Source organism: Sitodiplosis mosellana, unplaced genomic scaffold, assembly GCF_009176505.1.
Source record: "Sitodiplosis mosellana isolate CC-2019 unplaced genomic scaffold, AAFC_SMos_1.0 Smas_scaffold_6166, whole genome shotgun sequence".
In the NCBI taxonomy this organism is placed as follows: Eukaryota; Metazoa; Arthropoda; class Insecta; order Diptera; family Cecidomyiidae; genus Sitodiplosis; species Sitodiplosis mosellana.
The window spans coordinates 6766275-6786971 of NW_022601407.1; the positions used below are offsets into that span (position 1 = coordinate 6766275).

The window sequence follows — 20697 nt, forward strand, 5'->3', positions numbered from 1 at the left end:
TGTGTGGTGCTTTATTTACAAAGTTGGTTTTGTTTTTTCTTTTTTTTTTTTGAGTATTGCATAATTTTTTTATAGACAATTGATTTTCGGTTTCATTTTTACTACAAAAAAATATATGTTTCTAAATTTGATTTGACCAAATCGAACAAAAAATGTTATTATGTCAGTCCGTCTTAAAAAAAATAATATGAAACGAAAGGAAGGAAAAAAAATTAGAATAAACAAGGGAAAGAAGTAATAAAATATGTGAATAATTAACAAAGAAAATCATCATCGATAGAGTTTCAATTGGAATTTGGTGGATTTTTAAAGATTTCGAATCTATGAATCGAAATTTGGAATTTTTTTTGAATTTGCATTTTTTTTTTCTCGTAAATTGTGAGAATTTGTGTGTGATTTTGGCTTGGAACATCATGTGAATATCCAAGTTGGAATAATTTTCATCTTATTTCCCATGAAGATTCGATACCGAAGAATGAGCCTCATAATATGAGGATATCGTAAACAAATAATCTTCAACTACAGTTTTTTTTTCTCATGAGAAAGAAATAGAATTATTTTTTTAAAGATTTTTCATGTCATTTTTTGTCTCTTACAAATTCTTTAATTCAAATCAAATACGTAAGTGTGTTAAAATTAATATGATTCGAAGGCAATATCCGTTCGATTCACACATGAAATGAATATATCCAAAAATAATAACATAGTTACAGTTTTTTCTCTCTATTTCGGTTTGTTTTTTTATTTTGTTTAAATACGACTGTACTATTTTGAACATTAAACGTTCCGTCTAAATTCCACATCTCTATCACGTTTTTGTTGTTTTTACATTTTATTTTAAATACATGTTTCGCTGATGAATCTACAATATCATAAATAGAATAAAGTGCTTTTTTGCTTTTCACAAGTAAAAAAAAAGAAAAATTCCTTACGTTTCTCTCACAAGGGAAAAACTATATACATAATCCTACAATTCTTTTGTTGTTTATGTTTTTTTTTTTGTATAAATAAATTACAAATTTGCATTCTTTTATTGTTATATTTTTCCATTTTCCATTTTTCTTTATGCTGCCAGGAAAAAACTCGTTCATTTTTTTCATTCTGAAAATACGAATTTTTGTCAGTATTCATTTGTGTTGTTACAAAACAAAATTGTATTACAAATTTTGTATATTGGTGAAAAGTCGTGCAAATTGTATAGAAAATAGAAATTTTGGACAATTGAATGTGTATTTTCTCATCAGCTATTTTGATATTGCCATTGGTTATGTTTGTTTGTTTTTTTTTCTTCGTCTGTTTTGATCTATGATGAATGTGTCAATATGCTAATACAGTATGCATTCTATTTCTCGCTTTATTCTATCGGTTTCGATTGTGTTCCGAAGTGTTTGTGTCATTTAAATGCAGATGATTTAATTCTCACTCTCTGTTTGTCTGAAGTGCAATTCGTCGAATCCAAAAATAAAATAACCCAGTCAAAGTAAATTTCTCATTTAAATGCCAGTATTTCGTTTCGGTCGTAGTATAAAATTCAAATTGTATGCAGTGTTGACGGCATAATAGACATTTGCATTTGGCGGCATGATTAACTCTTTGTCGGGCAGTACTTGAGCTAATGTATATCTGTCCGGATCACCGTCCAGCCCCAGTTTGAGCATCGAATTTTTTATCACGTGCGGCGTTCGCTCATTATTACCCAGCATTATTGACTTGTACAGCACAATGCCATCCAATTCAACATTGTCCGTTTCATAGGTGACACGAATGATATAAAAATCGGGCGATGGATTTTTATGCGGTGAATTTTGCTGATGCGGTGGCATCGGTTGATTATAATGGCCACTACTATTCGAACTGGTGCTATTATTTAACGATGCCGGCGTATTGTAGATGGCATTCGCTTGAATCGATTTGCCTAGCGCTTGATAATGGTCGCCACGTGCATGCGCTGATGGGGGTGGTGGTTGTCGCGAATCGATTTGCTCGCGTGAGGTAGTGTTGTTGGCATTTGACGAATGATTATTTGGCTAAATTGAAAAGAAAATCGAAGAAAATTGATGAAAAAATTCTCACAAATTTCTGGAGTTTTTGAAGGCAACGCTAAAAAAATATATGCCAATTACCAATTGATATGTGCTCGTGGACATCGCTTTATTCTGTCCACTCGAAGACGAATCCATCGATAGTGATGATACACTGCTTGTGGCTGACATTATCGATGCATTTGGTGGCGTCATGTCACGACCCAACGAATTATGCCGAGAAAAACTGCAACGATTTTCGAAATTATCAACTCGATCGCATTTTAAGTATTCAATAACTCAATTGTTTAACAATATTTAGAGAAAAAATAACAATTTTATTTTCCTAAATAATCGACCCTCACCTGAGATCATTCGATTGTCCGATTTCGCAGTAAAACTGCGATCCGGCTCCACTACTTGAATTCGATGCAATGGAATCGCTCTTCTTGTGACCGCTACCGCTAATTTGTGATCGTTTATTGTCGGATGACGGTGGCGGTGGTTCTAATTGACATGACAATGTGTGTGCCTCCCTTTCGTCCAGCACAAGCAAACTGGCAAACCAGCGATCGAACAGTAAATCTTCGGGCAAATGATATGCATTGGCAGCGCCCTGTAGCAATTTAATTTGGGCTAATACTTCAAATTCTTTGCGTTTCTTATCAAAATTTATCAAATTATTTGGTCCAATTGTGTCGGGTATTGCTGCGTGTATCATTGTTAAATCGGTTAGAAATGTTCCTAAATATGGTATCGTGCCATGACTAATGTGCGTATCCTGAAAAAAAAAAACGATTTGCAATTAATCACAAAATAGTTTCATAAGCGATTATTTAATAGCTATAATATAACTAGAGTCATCGATCCTCTCCAATTGGTTTTGTGTGGCGATAGGCTAGTAAATAATTTCTCACATAAAATTGTGAAAGATTCACTGAAAAACCAACATCTGATAATAATGATGATGATGATGGTTTTTCTCATGATCAAATAGTGACGGGAACACAAAGAGATATAAAGAGATAGTGAAAGTATAGTGTGTGTGTGTGCCTAGCGGCTAAATAGAAATGGTGCGAACCTGTTTTTGAAAGACTTTTTGTAAATGTCGATCATTTTCACCAGTTGTGTCAGCAAATTTGGCCGTTCCCTCGCGCATTAACACCTCACGTTGTGCCCATGCATTGTTGTCTTCGGAGAAAATGCGCGCCAGTTCATTGAATATTTCGAGTTTTTCGCGTGGCAATGCCGCCCATGTTTTTGACAGTCGATAGATTGCATTCGATTGCAAACCCGATATGATCGCCTTCAGCGATGAGAAATTTTTCAATATTCTCAACTCCTGAGCAATGTCAATCCACGTCGAAATAATGATGGCTCTTTCCTGTTTTTTTTTTTTTTTACATCGACAAAAAACATCAAAATTATTGTGTATCATTCGAATGTGGCATATAATTAAACATGAAGAAAAAGGTGCAAATGATGATAATAAATGGGAAAAAACCGCAAATCGCCATCGGGCGATATCATCAATATATAATGAACGACACGTTTTTATTGAAAATTTGCACTCACTTGTGGCCGTAGCTTTGGTTCAATTAAAATGCTAGAAATGACACGAAATGAAACTGCATTGAATTGTGTGACTGTTGCCAAAACGGTGTTGGCTTCGTTTTTATCACGTCGTGACCATGTTGCGCCCAAACACTGATGCGGTATCAGCCGCTTGAACAGCTCCTGCACAGAGACGGGTGAGAAAGAAAAAAATGGAATAGTAAACGGAAAATCAAACCAAACAAATTACACAATGGGCTTTTGAATGGAAGGAAGCAGCAGCAGCGATCGAATTGAATGTAGATGATACTGCTGATACGACTCTCACATACACAAAACGACAGAGAGAAAAAGCAGACGCCCCGAGAGCGTGGTGCCAATGTACTCACCATGTCCATGCGAGTCAATTGCTCGGCAAAGTGTTTAACGGAAATGTGTGGAAATCGGTATGCTTGCAGTAGATGGGATGGTGGCATAAATGCCGGTGTAAGGCATAAACCGTTGAATTGTTGTGCAAAATCGGTGCTATAATCATGATCCCATGGTGTGGCTGACGGCACGGCAACACGAGCACGTGCCAATCGTTCCAAACGATTTAACGCTTTGTGATGCACCTCCGAACTGGACAACCGTTTCGATGTGAATGCGATAATCTTTTTCAAATTGCTCACATTCCAATCTTCGGGATAGCCATCGAGCCATACATGTAGCGCAGCCACTAAACTCTTTTTATGCTGTTCGGCAAACGATTCGGCACCAAGTGGTTCGGCATGCAAACGTTCATAACGTTGCAACAGCAATTCGATGACTTGTTCGGTGCGTGCAAATGTTCGATATGTGGCCAAAAATACATTCACAAATGTACTCTCCAATTCACCGTCATCCGTTGACAATGCCTCAACCAAACGTGTCAATGTTGCCGCCTTCACAAAACGCACCCGCACCGTTTCCCATTCCAAATGTGAAATTTCATCGTCGGAATCCTGTGTGTGCATGCATAAACGGGACAAATTAGTAATTTAACCAATGGTTAATGGGTAAACAGCAAAAAAAAACGGAAAGCAAAAAGGAAGTGTCGAGTGTCGCTTAATCATTCATCCATTTCGGATGAACAATGGATAAGTGCGAGACATTTATTGGATATATATTGGAAATACTTACGCTACTTGCACTGGGCGTCGGTCGATGATATCGCACCTTCTTTAAATACACAGTAAATATTACGTCTTTTTCGCGCTCCTCACCCCATAGTCGCCAAGTAGGCTGCTGAAAAGAATGGTTTAACGTTACCGATTAATCTATGACCAATGAACAAAATATGGGAATTCACTCCCTGGGTAATTATCAAATTAGGTGTGTGTGTGTGTGTGTTCAACTGCAATGCTTGTGTGGAAAATTGGAATCGAAAAAATGCGTTTCTGTGTTTTTTTTTGTCGCTCGAGCACATCGTTTCGCTCCGTGTTCGTTTAGATAGATACCTTGACATACCACCGTGTTGTGGTTGCATATCCAATGTTATTGGTAGCGCTTGATTTGCGTCGATGGCGGCCACAAGTGGCGATTGATAGATGTTCGGTGTCGGGTAAACTTTTGCGACGTCGCAACTTCAATGAGCCGGTCAATGTGTGAAAGCATGTTGCCAAATTTTTGCCACGCAATGCATTCGCATTGATTTTGCGCGGTGTTATGGATTTGTACAATTCATCGTATTGCTTGTCCTTGTCGCACAGGTGCATGTCATTATTCGACTTACTGATGGATTTAAGGCGATTAAGTGGAACAGCTGCATCGTGGCCACAGCCGACGCCACCATTTGTCGCCGTTGCACTGATATGATAAAATCGGCTCTTTGCCGTATTTTGATTGCTATTGGCTGTGCGAAGCTGTTGTGTGCATTTCTGCGCTAGCACTTTCGTTTTTTCGGTGAGACTCACTAAAACATCGTTCGCTGAGCAAAACATTCGCGTGTTTGATTTGGTCGGCTTGTATTGATGATCTAAATGTGGTTTCTACTTTTTATTCTTCTTTCAATTTGAAAAACTATTCAAAAATTAATTGTAATTGTCTTGTTGAGTTTCGATTCTTTTTTGATATTGCTTAAATAATGCTCAATTCCATCGAATCCAATGTATTTCTCTTTTTCTCTCTATTCAAATATATCACAAGTAATTAGCTCGGATCGCTTAGTACGCGTTGCACTTGACTTCGCTAATCCGATGCACAAATATACGTGTTGTCAATAGGTTTGCTGATTTGTTTATGTGTACGACACTTTTGCGTTTGGTTTGAGAGGCTTGTTGCGGCTGATCGCCGCGCGTTTCACTCCTTTTCAAGTCGTTGCAGGCGTCGCGCCAAACTCGTTTCTCTGATTTTTTTTTGTTGTCGCGTGTGTTTTCTTCTTCTTTGCTTCTGTCGTCGTCGTCGTGTGTTCCTTTCTTGCATTCGTTTTCACTTCTTGTTTGAAATCATAAAAATTCCTTTTTTGAATTGTTTTTTTTTTCTACTTCACTCTTTTTTTCTTTCAATATTATTCGTCGTGTGTTTTTCTTTTACTCTAGTTGAATTTATTCGTTTGTAGCTTTCTCCTCTGTCGCCTTTTGCCCGGTTTCGGTATTTTGTTTACCTTAGCTAGTGGCTAAAAAACAAAACTGCGATCCTTGTTTATGGTCATAAACAACAAGCCGTCATCTCAAATCACTTGTTCAATGGCCACTGTGTATATTCTGTTGTAATGCACCTGATTTCATGCACACAAACCGATCAAGCAACAATTGAGATGCATGAGTGGCGGGGATTTAGTTGTTTGTTATCGTCGTCGTTGTCGTTGAATCGAATTGATGTGTTGTTGTTGTCGTATTAGCGATTTACAATGACCAACATGATTAATCCATCGGGAAAATGCATGGAATAAAAACAACGTTTTCATTACAACTTTTTATTATTATTTTTTCTTGCTCTAATGCAGCTGCTGCTGCTGCTACAGCATAGTGAACGTAAGTTTGATTTATTCGACTCGATTCACACATTGTGCGCATTTAACCAACATCGACACTCGACAAATATCGAGTAATGCAATCCATGTTTTTTTTTCTTCTCCTTCTTGCTCTCTTTCTCGCATACTCAATTGCAGATTCTACATTTATGTTATTTATGCCCTCATTTTTTCCACCGTAGAAATGCACTCTCGTTAAAATAAAATCAATGGCAAAAGAGAAGACAAAAAACACGGCAACTCCAATTGAAAACGTACTTATGATCGAATGCAATACAAAAATTAATTGATCCGTCCGTTCGAATTTTTCATGTGCTTTGAACGACGATGACGACGATACACACGATACACACGGCGTTCGTGCATATTTTTTTTCTCTCTCTCCTGGTCAACCGTAGGTAATGTGCTTTGAAATGACTCATATAATACGAACAAAATACGCTCATGATGATTACTCAATTACTCGCTGTGTGCTTATTCTCACTAGATACAAACTCGCTCAGAATTTTATACATGACAAATATTGAATTAACCCTTTGACGACCTTTGGGACACATATGTCCCATTTTGTTTTTCGTCAATAATTTTCACATTTTTAAACCGATTTCGATAAAATTGGTTTCTATTGAAAGAGAATGAATGTAGCTACCAGAAAGTACCATAATATTGGATATTTATCATCACTGCGCTCAAATAGAACACTTCAAAGTCAAAAAATCTTGACTTTTTTTTCAAGTTGCGCCAAACCCTATATAATTTGAACGGTGCAACTTTTAAAGCTGAAAATTTGAAATGTTGTGCGGAATGTCCGTTTCTTTCTAAAAATAATCGACTTTTCTCCAAAAAAATATTTTTTTAAATTTTTATTGCTTTTGGCGCGATGGGACATATGTGTCCCATTGGTCGGTAAAGGTAACTAATTACCACTGGTTTGCCTGTATTTTGACCATTATTCGCGAATTTTCAAAAACCAAAATTTACAAAAATATCATCAAATTCGTGATTAAATGGGCACAACAAAGCACAATTCAAACCATTTTCGGTTCCAAACAATTCTGAACATCTTAAAAACGAAAAAGATTTTACACGTAGTTCTTATGGGAGACATATTTTCTTCCATACAAAGGTAGTTACCGTTACCGACCAATGGGACACATATGTCCCATCATTTTTTTCATATTTTCAGTTGAAAAAATTAATTTTTGATAACACTTTTACTAAGGTTATTGGGGTCGCTGAGCACGAATCTGCTATCAGAATTGCAAAATTCCAAGCCGTTCAGTTTTGGTCGTCAAAGGGTTAAAGACGTTGACTATTTACTCGATAAATAATCATAATTTTTTGTTCTTCTTCTTTGTGACAACCGAAAATAGCTCAAACGAAGTGTGAGCGCAAAACAACGAACCATAGGATAATGTTTAAGCTTCTTGAATAAAATTAAAGAAAATGAGCTGTTTGAAGAAGAGAGATAAAAAAAACACACAGTGAGAGAGAGATTGGCTGCTTGAATTAGGTGCGAAAATTGGCGTTGTCGCATGAAACGTAATTCATGTGCAATTGATGTGACAAAATGTGTGTGCGCACTTTTTTTCCGTCTATTCGAGTAATGTGCTGCGTCAGCCAAGCTGAACATCCGTGAACTGTGTGTGTGTGTGTGTGTTGAAAGCAGCTCGTGTAAATCCCAAGAATTGGAGTTAATGAAGTTCGCCTTCATTCAACATTCGTTTTTTATGTTTAAATTTGTTTTTTAAAGCGAATTGTTTGTTGGTTTTTTTTCTTTTCTCCAGCATAAAATAGCTTTGATATGCGCATTTTTCAATTCTATCGGCAGTTTGCCACGAATTTTTCTTTGAATGAAAACATCATCTTGATATTTATCAGAAAAGAAAATCTTTGGCAGTAAATCTATGCAAAAAAATGGTGATTCAAAGAAGATGTATAGATTTCAGGTTGAGATTTCGATTCATTCATCTGCATCAAGCCAACAATTACCATTCAAATGACTAGTGGACAATTGGCAATCGTTAGATGTATAACTGGTTTTCTTCTCACAGCCTCCACACATTGGTGTAAATAATATTATTTCATTCTCGCGTGTTTTTTTTTGCAGTTAGATAATTTGCATGCGAAATGATTTTGCATGTGAAATAAACGCCTTCACTTGGGACAGCCTCTGTTCGTTCAATTAGTGTTTGAAATCAAAACAAATTGCGAGCCGGGTCTGAGTTGAACAAGAGCAAAAAAACATACGCAGAGACTGAAGGCAGCGGAACAAGAAAAAAATAGAAAAGGCAGCAATATCATCAGTGAGAAGGAAAAAATGAATGACCGTTCCGGAATTCGAAAATTTATCATCGAAAATGATGTGGATGCAAAAAAAAACACGTGTCACCTCCTCGATAAATTGTTCGGTACAAATGATGTAATTAAGGTGTAACGGCTTTCGTTTAGTCGCTACATTCCGTGCAGCTTCTACTTTATTCGAAAAGCGATTTGACACGGTTTGGCTTTTATATCACCCGAAAAATGGCCACCTTTTTTACTGCTGCTACTGCTGTAGCTGCACGTAATCACCTCTTGGCTCTAAAGCAATTGATCACATCATGACAGAAGAATATAAATGAGGAGGTGTGTGTGTGTGTGTGTGTTTGTGTGAATACCTTCGGTCGACCGTCAAAAGTAATTTATGTGGAGAATCGTTCTGATTGTTATTCTTTTCGGTCTCGACACATTTCGCACATATTCGAAAAGAAACACAAAGGAGAGAAGCGTTTAGACGAAATGTGCCAAACAGAGATAATCAGAATAATTGTTTTCAATGTAATTTCAGTTGATGCCGAACATTTTTTTTTCTGTTCTCTATGCGAACTGATTGTTCCCTCTCACTCTCGCTTAACACTATCTCTGATTGAACCGTGATGGCATTAGCATCATCATCGATGCGTTGTTATTTGTTATTCACTCGTTTCGAATGGGAGAAAAAATCTTATCAATTCTTTTCGTGTTCTGCTGTTTGATTTGTTTTCCAAAAAAATGAGGCTTAAAACAAGAACCAACACACTCTGGCCATTAAACGGAGAGAAAGAGAGAGAGAGAGAAACATAGAAAAAAGGGCGCACAAAATGCAAATATGTTTTGACGGTTGAAATAATCGCTTCGTTATTCGTGGTATTTCACGGTAAGACCGATTGTTTTCGATTTGCTAATGTGCACGTTTGCTCTCGCTCGCACTCTCAGCTAAAACGTTTTACTTGTTAATACTCTGTCGCGTGCGCGGCTGCGCGAACTCGCATTCAACGCACAACAATAATCGCTTGTGTGCTGCTGCTGTGTGATGTATTGAATAAAAATAGTAAATTGTTGTATATTTATGTGGATTTAATGGCGTTTTGTTTGGGTCACGGACGGCTAAACAAAACGTTCGCCGGTCCTAAGTCATCGTCTTACTTTCTCGATGCCTCTATCGCTCTCATCGAGAGCGTCAAACGATTCCATTGTTCGTGACGATGGTTTCATGAGTGCACGAGTCCAGATTCTGTAATATCCAACCATTTAGCAGAATGCATAAGAATAAAGTGACAATTCGTCATTTGAGTCGGACGAGCATTCTTAATGCGCCGCTCGGTTGCTGAATTCTTGGCTTGGAACAAATATGTATGGAATTACTCAACGTAAACGGTTTGAATATAAAGCCGAAATGGCTCAATAGAATAGATAATACACACTGTGCTGGCTAACTATTCTTGTTTGTTTACGCATTTACTACTATGTATTATACGATTTTTTTATGCATACGACACGCCGCCGCCGCACAACGCGCTTGTACTTATAACAAAACGGCAGAGACACGGTTTTTCTGTATTTTATTTACGTTTGGCTCACTTCACCATCGTACACACACACTCGATTCGATAACACCGATGACGAATGCACACCGAATTCTACACACTACGATATTCATTTGTCGTTTGTTCATTTGTTTGTTTGCTTTTATTTTCAATCAGAAAACGTTTCCGTTGTACGACACCGAGACGAAAATAACACACGTAATTGTTGTATGAATGGCGTAGTTGTTCTCGTTTTCTCTCTCTCTCTCTCTCTCTCTCGATTTATTCTTTGTTCAAAAATAAATCATACTTTTTAATCTCCATTTTCATTGTTATTGACATGTTGAGCAGGGCAGAGCCAATCAAGCAGCATCGAGTCGACTGCGATCGATTTGGTTATAACTTTAATCAATAAAATGTCAATCAAAAAAGCGGTCATAGAATAATTATTATCAGGATTGACATCGATCGTTGGGTGGCCCTGTCACCCATCATACACATCACAAATCGCTTTTTTTCTCCCTCTCTCTTTCGATCTTCTCAAATAAGATTTTGTTCTTGGAATTTTTTTTTCTTGTCACAATTTGAGAATCTCAAATGGAATCGGTGATTTTCTGATGAGGGTACAAGTCACCAAAGAGCAAGAGGATAGTACAATTGACAAGCTGTTTTGAATGAAAAACCAAGTTGACCTTGATTGGAAAAATGGCAATTTTCTTAAGAAAATTCTTGTGAATTCGCAACGTTTTCGTTGATTGGGTCGGGTCGTTTTGCTCGTTTGAACCGTGTGTTCGTAAAAGTCCCCATCAGAGTCATTGAAATGTCACCGAGAATGGAACTCCGTTCATCAATTTCATTTAATTGAATCACCTCAATCTTCGCTCGCCCACCCACCACAAAGCCATTTTATTCCGTATCGAAAATGAAAATCGCTCGAGCTCATTATCGGTCGACACATTGACGAGATGTATTTCTCTCTTTTGTGTGTGTATGCTGCTGCCGCCGCTGTTCCTTCGCCTTTCCTTTAATTTTTATTTCAACTTCTCAATCAAGAAGTTAATTCTCTCTCGTCCGAAGAGAGAGAGAGATGGAGATCTCGAATTATATTGTCCAATTGACAAGTAAAAGTCAAGCCAAGTCAAGTTCGATGCCGGTGATGCCATTTTTAATTTACACACACAAAACTCTCATTGGATTTCATTCTTTCGCTTTCGATTGTTAATTAAAAAGTTAATATAAGTGTTTGGGATTTTTCGTAAGACGTACGTTCGGGGCCCTGACTCACACACAACTCACACACAAATGCGCAATGAAACGGAATGACTGTGCTGGGCTAGTAATTTAGATCGAATATTGACATAGTGAATTAATTCGTTGACTTGTTGACTGATTAACACTGAAATGCTCTTATATCTGTCGCCTTTTTTCTTGTCTACAGCCAATTATACTTGCAAGATAAAGTAACAGTTAAGCATGGGAATAAAGAAGTGAGGCGAGCACTTGTGTTATGGGGATTTTATGGGAAAGTTTTTTTTTATTGCAATAATACGAAGAATTCGATTCAGTTTAGTCGATTCTTATTCAAAAAATGAGACATATGAATAGAGATAGAGAAAAGGCAAGATAAAAACAGACAAGATGTTGCTATTATGGTTGCTAACGAGAGAGAGAGAGAGAGAGAGAAATATTTCTAGAAAATTGCAAAAAGGAAGTCTCTCCCATCGCGACTGGTATGAGCTAATTACTCATTTATAGATCGTTGGCGAATTATTGAATAAATAAAAATGCAAATGAACCGCGCGGTCGAACGCATTCGAACACATTCCAGGAAGAAGAAAACCAACCAGATGTAGCTGATACAACGACATCGGTCTAACATCACAGCACAATACGCTTTTTTTTCTTTATTTAACTTGATTTACATTCGGAAACAGCATTGCTACCAATTTGACTTAAATACATTAACTTGACATTTTAACAGTGAAAAAAAATAATTCTTGACTCTCTCTCTCTCTCTCTCTCTATCGCAGCGTTTAATTAAACGAAATTATTGCGCATAAAAACAAGTGGTCGCGCGTTCAAGATATGCATATTTCTCTCTGTGTGTATTCGAAAGCATTTCGTGACTTAACCTTATGCCGCGCTTAAAAACAATAACAACAAACATGTGATTACGAGTTGGTATGCAGTGTGCTTTTTGGCAAAATATGAATCGCCCATGGCTCGTGCTGTATAATCAGCGAAGAGAGCGGCGACATCTCGGCCGAAGAGCGTGAGCGCGAGCGCTACCGCGCATACAATTTTGAGAGTGCCTTTGATATCGTGTCAATAGACCGTCTATGCATATTTTCCTTGTAATTGACTCGATATTTTTCGTCGAATAGCATGAATTCTGTATTTAAACGACTATCAAACAATGAACCGTATACGAAATACCATAATTTCTTGTTGTTGTTTTGAAGTTGATTTATGTGGAATGTTTTGCGACGAAAATCGTTTAGAAGATTCTTTTACGAAATTATTCGCCGTTTCTTTATTTCTTATATTCTCGCCTGTTATCATTTATTCTGGCTGTGAAATTTACAATCACTAAGCATTCTAAAATAAGAAAAGAAGTAAATTTGCTTTGGCCGAAAAAAAAAACCGACGAAATTGAGCTGTTCTTGGGAATGGTGCCGTTTAATCATGAAAAAAAACATGGTTTTGGTTCAATCAACTGAAATCAAAACGATTGATGCTAAGCAATTCACAGCCATAATTGTATCACAGAATGCAAGTAAAGAGCGTGTTTAATAAATGCCATTGGGTGGTGTGTAGAAAATTGCTCGTTTCCCATTTGATGCGCGCATTATAGAAGAGAATTTCTGGTTTGGTTTCCGTTAGTTCGGGCAAAGAATGCATCAATGACTCGAGGGAGAGCGATAGAAAGCGAGCGAAAACATAGAGAGAGGCAGAGAGAGAGACACAAAAAAGGGAGAGAGAGAGTTAGAGAGTGCTATCCACTGAAACATCGTCAAGTGCTACGACAACGACGATGCTCTTTAAAAACGCACATACATATATTGATCTAAAAATAGACGGTTTTTGCAGCGGTCATGTTGCTTTTGTTCCTCGTCACTCGTTTGTTGTTGCTACTTTTGTCATTCTTTATCATTTAGCTGAACGGGAGGCAGCTGAGCAGTGCTCGCACCGAGCTCACACTTTACGTTTTTTTTTCTTTGTTTTTGCTCGTTTTGAACGTATGTTTACGAGATGCTGTTATTGCTTCGTAGTACTATACGGTATGTGTCAGATTGTTGTTGTTTAGAGAGAGCCAAACGAGAGATGACTGAATCTATGCGATGTAATTTAGAGTAAATACCAACTGCGAAAGTGGATCGAATTTCAGAGCCGCGGCGGAAAGTCCAAGAGTTTGTGAGAGCGAGGGAGCGGCAGCGCGGGAAGGAGTGAGACATGTAACGTTTGTTCGCGCGCGTACGTTCAATTCAATTATAGGCAATGTTGTCAAGCGCCTGCCAGGTATATAAATAATTGAAAATATCTATTGTGAGCGTGAGGCTAAAGCAAAAAATATTTAACAAGAGAAGAACTTAAGCGCACATTGGATACGATGGATCAAGGGGAAAAAAATTAACTGTAGGCAGTTCAAGTGTGACACTAGCCATTGTAGCCTATCTCCATAATTATTACTGCAGGCATAGTTTAGCATACTTTCGCTGAATTGCGATAAAAAAAACCAACAACACGTTGCCATTGTTGTTGGTTCAGGTTCAATGCAGAAAAAAAACGAGATGGTCTTTACTGCATGCAAAAAAGACAGCGTTTGATTATTGAACGAAGTTGCTTGTGTGATAATGGGCTAATTGGTGAGCATAAATCTTGTTTATTAAACAAACGAAACTTTCATTCCGTTAGATTAATGCTTTCACCAATCATAAAATTTCACATCTCGATTCGAACACACAAAACTATAACAACGCATTGCTAATCTCCAGACACACCAAGAGAGAAAGAGAGAGAGATACAGAAAATATGGGCACAATCATTTGATTATATATCCTTGTTTGTTTTGTGTAAAATACGCGACACCTGCGTATGTGTTCTATTTCGATTCGAAACACCTGGCATTTATTTCGGTTTGTTTATGTGCGTGTATGTTGATCGCGTTTTTTTTTCTTCTGTGCACTCTGTTGAACAAACAAGCTGCTACTCGCACCAAATTCAATAACATGGGAATGCAATCAGTTCCCATTTGGCAATCAGCATTGGGTTGAAAATCCTTTCTATTGCAAACGGTTACTGTTGTTGTTGCTATTTCTCTCTAGCTCGTTCTGGGTTATCGATTTGAAAATTACCGTCCGCTGTTCAGTTCTCACTGAATTGGTTCACAACCAATCGCATCCACATATGTGCAAATGCAAACGGATTTCTTTCTATTTCAAATATTTTCATGACAAACACAAAAAAGCGCCATGCCTTAATTAACCTACATCGATTGATGTGTAGCTGCGAATAAGTTTTCGTGCGCTAACCCGTCGATTTTGACGCTAGTCGCTAACGTGTGTGTAGTTTGGCACAAATTTCAGAAAATCACTCATGTCAAAAATAGCGGTGCGGATGACGGCAAAAAGGCGTCTACAATTACACCTGTATTGTTTGTTGTGGCTTTTTGTTATGACATTTTTTCGATGAAAAGAAAATATGATATCGATTCGGTGTCGTTCGCGTTCGGTTTATTAAAATGCAAATAGCACATTGAACCAGAGCCGAAAGCGAACAACGACGACGACGGAGTGCAATATTCAATACAAACGCTACTTTCAATTACAATTGCAATTGTGATTTCCTTTTGCGCTGCATTTCGATTACAATAATAAAAATTATATAGCGAACATGCGAAAAAAGCAGCAGCAGCAGCAGCAACTGCGACGACGACGACGACGGCGACAAAAACAACGCCAAACAATGAAAATCCTTTTATGAACAGCATACACCCGTAATCGGGCATATTGTACTTTATAGCATTAATAAATGAGTCAGCAAAATATGCTGTTGTTGCCGCTGCTGTCGAACAAGCAGCTTGTTGCCATTATCATGGCTTAGCATCGTTTTCACAACAAAAGCAGATATACCCATAACCAATTTCAACACATTTAAATGATAGTGTGTATGCAATCGCAATGGTACACAATTTGATTGTGATAAGGAAAAATTGCATCGAACAATTCCGAAATAGACAAGGGAAAGGAGAGCGAGGGAGAAAAAAAAAACGGTTTTTGTTCTATGTGTGCTTTTGACCGAAGGCAGGAAAAAAGATAAATGATTGCGGTCGAGAGAGTTGTTGAGAGTTCACTCGATTTCATAGTTGGCTTTGTCAAAAACAGATGAAAACAGAACAGTGGACCCGCACACAGACTCAACGCATACATTGTGTATTTTTATACTTATGCAAATGCTTGTTCAGAGCGAGAGAGAAAAAAAGGGGTTCCGAAATATGCAACGATCAATACACAGCGCACTGTTTATGCTGTCCAACATCGTTGCATTGTTTCGCTGATCCGATGATTGTTTTGAATGCCGCACATCGAATGACTCATTTCGCGTGCACTATGCGATTATGTACATTGCGTATTTTATTTCGCTGGCAAGTGTTCAATAGAAATAAACTGTGTCTGGCACAAGGCATGGTAAATATGTGCAACACGACAAACAAACACACACACACACAAATTTCAGGGCACTGAAAAGTACTAAGCAGAAAAACCACAATATGTCCAGTTCAGGTTTTGGAAAATCGTTGAAAATGAATTATTTTTCGCTGCGGTGGTTTTTTATTTCTTCTCTTTCTATCTGCGTATCATGCTAGCTATGAACCCCACTATGTCACTACATAGTCTATGTTGGCCGGTAATGAGGTTTATTGGTCGGTTAATAGGCGGTGTGACTGCAGCAAATGAAGGACTTCAAAAGAGAAATTAACGAATTTATTTTATGCAAATTTTGAGTTTTTGAATAAAGAAACAACAACAAACGAGTCATTGCAACGGCTGTTTGTCTTTGTCGAACCGTCACAACGTTTGAACATTGCACGCTGCATTTATCGATATGAGCGCGGTCACCACTTGGCCATGAGTTATTTTACACAGGAAAATGCGATTATCATACGATCGATGTATGACTAACCAACGAAAATCAGTAATTATCCAATGGCCACAGCAACCTTTTTTTTCTTCTTGTTTTGTTTTACAAACGGTTTTTTTCTCGTTCTGCACTTTGGCTTCATTTGAATTTTCGTTTCAATCGTTTCGTTCATTGCATCGCTTTTTGAATTCATTATTCAGTAGAATTGGTGTTAGCTTGGCACACAATTTTTTTTTCTGTCGTCAAAGTGATTTGGTTCGAGAACAGTGACCGACATTCCATGATCGATGCGTTTAAATACCGAAATTTTCATTTGAATATTCCATACGCACCAAATGTGGTCAAAATATGAAAATATGTTTGAACAAAAAAACGAAAAGTATGAAATAATAATTATGATGTAAATATCACATTTAAATCCGTTGAATCAACGCACATTCAATTGCTTTGTTATTCCGAAAAACAAATCTCTCTCAACCGTGACATCGCACGGCCCCCGAAAAAAAACAATTTCATTTTCTTTCCTCTTGATGCTTTATCTCTCCATGTTGCGTAATTGTGTTTCTAGTTGGGCACATTTACATTCATTGAATCAAACCGAAAATGAATAATTGGTGTGTATGTGTGTATGTGTGCGTGTGTGCGTGTGTTGCAATGTAAATGAATGTCCGCATTATTTGGTTGCCTCGCAATTTGACAGATCAAACGCAACAAATGGCAAACGAAATTCGGGTCTCATCTTGACAACTATCATTTTGTCTGAACAATGATACCGTTCGCAAGCGATCAAAAGAAAACACAGACGAAAAAAAAAAATTGTCATTCTAATTTACAGAGGAATCTCTTCTATCCTCTATTTTACATAGGATTGATTCGATGAACTACACGCATTTCTTCATCAAGTCAAAGCAAAAACAAAATCGTCAGAAGCAAAATCGTTCAATCAGAAGTCAGCAAAAGTCTTAAATTTTTTCTTCTTCTCAAACTGAAGCCTTTTCATGGTAAAAACTATTCAAGTCTTTGGTGGATAGTCTTTAATTAAATCAAAATCTGCCTTCGCATTCTCTGTAATAAAGAATAATCATGCTTTGTGGTATTCATGTCTCAGCACAGCTCATGTCCAATGACGTTGAAATACAATTTTAAACCGATTCAAATAAAGGACCGGATCGCATTTAGCAAAGAAAAATGACGAGGCAATCCGTATTCCTAAGAAGTGCCAACCACAAATTATTTAAACTCACTTTCAAATTGCGGTTTTCGCCGAAATAATTTCCAAGTTCTCATTATTTTGGCATTCATTTGTGTGTTTTTTTTTCTCGTTCAGCATAAAATTACATCAACTTTTTTTTGTTCAGCATAGTCTCGTCTTTTACACTGATAACAATCAAATTTGCTGTTATTTATAACACGTTCATTTTTTTTCCTGGCTACAGAGCCAATGAAGAGAGAAAAATCCAAATTTTTCTTAGCTTATCGTAATAGATCAAACTCTAGTAATTTCGGAGCACGTTTTTCGTATGCCACTCCTAGATTACTTAGATATTTGCTCGTTTGAATGAGTCACTTGGGGCCAAACAAACCGAAAAATATGTTTATTATTCTTTATATTGAAACAGTTTGTATTGCGTATGGGGGGGCACTCTCTCTCTCTCTCTCTCTTACTCTATCTCTAGATCTATCTTTTCATTTCCCTCTTTCTCTTTCTCTCCTTCTGTTTTACTTAATCATTCACGCTCGTAATATGCGAGGAAGGAGAACGAAAGAAAAAAAAAACATTTTTATTTTCGGAATGTACACATTGTTGGCACGAAAAAAAACACCTACCAATAACGTTCTATGTAATTTGATACGGTGCAACAATGTTATGTGTATGTTCATGCATAATTCTAATCCATCGTATCAAAAGGAAATGTAAAGGCCGGCTTTGAACTTCACTCAGTGCGATAGCAAGCGAAGAAAGACGGAAAAAAGACAACGAAAACATGTCTTGGCACAATTGATAATAACGCAAGCACACAGATTGACTTCATTTATTCGACAAACTGATAAATTTTTAAAAAGAAGATGAACAACAATCGAGTCGAGTGCTTGGAATGGAGAGAAAAAAAAGAGAAAAACATAGTCATAAACCTCATTAAAATAAGTTTATATACCCGAATCTGTTGCGCTGGATAACGATTTGTGGGACGAGATTTGTATTTTTCTTATATTTCTTCGAAATTGCTGATATTTTCGGCGGTCGTTTATATCTTTCCGTACTCTTTGTCTCATTATTTCGGTCTCAAATCACGAAAACAAACAAATTTCGAATCTCGATACAAAGATAAAAAAAGAATCCGGAAAAATCACATAAATCTGTCCTCTTTAAATGTGTCGATTTTATCCAATAAAAAAGAGTCGTGTTGACGACCTAAATTCACCCTCATGTGTGTCAACATCTTGAAGTGATTTCGCTAAATCCTTCCGCAGCCTCAAGGTGTAATAAATTCAATCTTAACTTTCAATAATACGAGAAGTATGTGCGATAGTATATCTTCACTTTCCTACATTTTTCTTTCGTTGTTGGTTCGTTTGAATGTGCAATTTTGGCATGAAAAATCGCACATGTGCTGGGCACATGTCAGACGAACGGATTGCGTGCACGGTTTTCAATTGATGTTTGTAAAATCGATGCGAATAAATCAAACCAAAAAAAAAAACCTGCACAAATTGCTTATAATAATCATTAATTCAAGTATTTTATTTATTTTCTTTTGCATGAAATGTTTACCCGCACTAAATGTCTGTCTCGGGCTGTCAGCATTCTCAATGTGATTTACGAGACGGGCTCTCGTTGATTCGATTAAATCAGCCGAATTTAGATTGAACATTTCCAAATGTAATGCATGCGTTTGCATGCAAACTCAATTTACATGTAAGCAGTGTGACAGTTCAAATGTCAGTAGATTTCCCTTGAAATTTTTTTTTTCTCTTCTCACTTTTGAAAAATCCTTGTCACTGCACTGAACAAAAACTGATTTTGTCACAATAAATGAAATAACATTTTTGATACACACCACTTAAAAGTACACACAACAAATCCAAAATCAACTTGAACCGATGATTTTCCGCTCGTCGTACCGTGTGTACAATCGGGGAGAAAAAAACTCAACCGAAAAATAGAAGAAAAAAAATTATGCGCGCGGAAAGAACTGAGACTAAGTGTCGTTCAGAAGCATCGAGACAAAAACCAAAACAACAACTGACAATACCCAAAGCAAACAAACCGAGTCGTTGCGTTGCTTTGCAAGTGCTATGTCACTCAAACATACGCACGAAGCGTTCAACTGTACACATATACGCGTACCATACAAACACACGGCCGTGGCAAACGATGTCGAACGCGAAAGCTATTGGAATTTGTTGATTGTTCGTGAATGTGTGTGTGTGTGTGTGTGTGTATTCGTCTCAGCCAGTGTACAGACAGATGTACACAATTCTTCACCAATACCGTGACAATCGCCATCGATTTCAATGGCTTGATGATAACCACAGCAAGCAGCATGTACTTCGATCTGTCAGAAAATATCGTATAAGCAACGAACGAGAAAATCGTTTTCGCATACACATCGATATACACTGTAAATAAATACACAACAATGAAATGCGATAAATGTGTACAAAAAATCGTATGTTGATATCTCTCGCCAATAGGTGGGCTGCACGAGCACTTGACTTTATCGGTTTTTTCGCTCTCTTTTGCGGTGCATTATTCCCGGCATAACTTTGAAACGAATCTTTTGAAACAAAAAATTGCTTCTTTTTTTCTCGAAAAAAACCAGTCTTCCTTTAAAAAAAACATGTTTTCCCTTTCGATGTGCGTTGGTTGAAAATTTATAGTTTATTGATTCAGCGAATGAAAACAGCGCATTCAACCAAATGTAGGGAAAAAAAACAATAACCAAATTAAATTTCTGAATTGTTTACAAATAGAAAGAGAAAAAGAAAAACAATCGTTCCGGCTCGACAGTCGTTCTCCAGTGCCCGCGCCAATTTGCGTCGATACAAGCCATTCGCTGCTCTTTATGCGTAGTATCTCTCTCTCTCTCTCTCTCTCTTTCTCTCTCTCTCTCTCTCACTCTCTCTCTCTCTCTCTCTCTCTCTCTCTCTCTCTCTCTCT

The 20697-nt window shown here is 37.3% G+C and overlaps 1 protein-coding gene across 19 annotated transcripts in view; it reads right to left on the reverse strand.

Moving 5' to 3' along the window:
- Positions 1-713: 713 nt before the first annotated feature.
- LOC129575209 (ral guanine nucleotide dissociation stimulator-like 1) overlaps positions 714-20697 on the reverse strand; it is a 29825-nt gene continuing 9841 nt past the window's right edge. For 9 of the 19 annotated variants that reach the window (XM_055458280.1, XM_055458276.1, XM_055458278.1 and 6 more), the window contains 7 exons: positions 4737-4838; positions 3965-4558; positions 3597-3758; positions 3103-3405; positions 2387-2802; positions 2124-2268; positions 714-2027 (listed from right to left, as the gene is read on the reverse strand). In XM_055458280.1, the coding sequence (XP_055314255.1) occupies positions 1494-2027; positions 2124-2268; positions 2387-2802; positions 3103-3405; positions 3597-3758; positions 3965-4558; positions 4737-4838 (2256 nt within the window). In that variant the 3' untranslated portion in view covers positions 714-1493. Of the gene's footprint in view, positions 2028-2123; positions 2269-2386; positions 2803-3102; positions 3406-3596; positions 3759-3964; positions 4559-4736; positions 4842-5053; positions 6313-19308; positions 19837-20697 lie in introns of those variants that run through there. The other 10 variants (XM_055458268.1, XM_055458270.1, XM_055458267.1 and 7 more) reach the window with 3 other exon arrangements.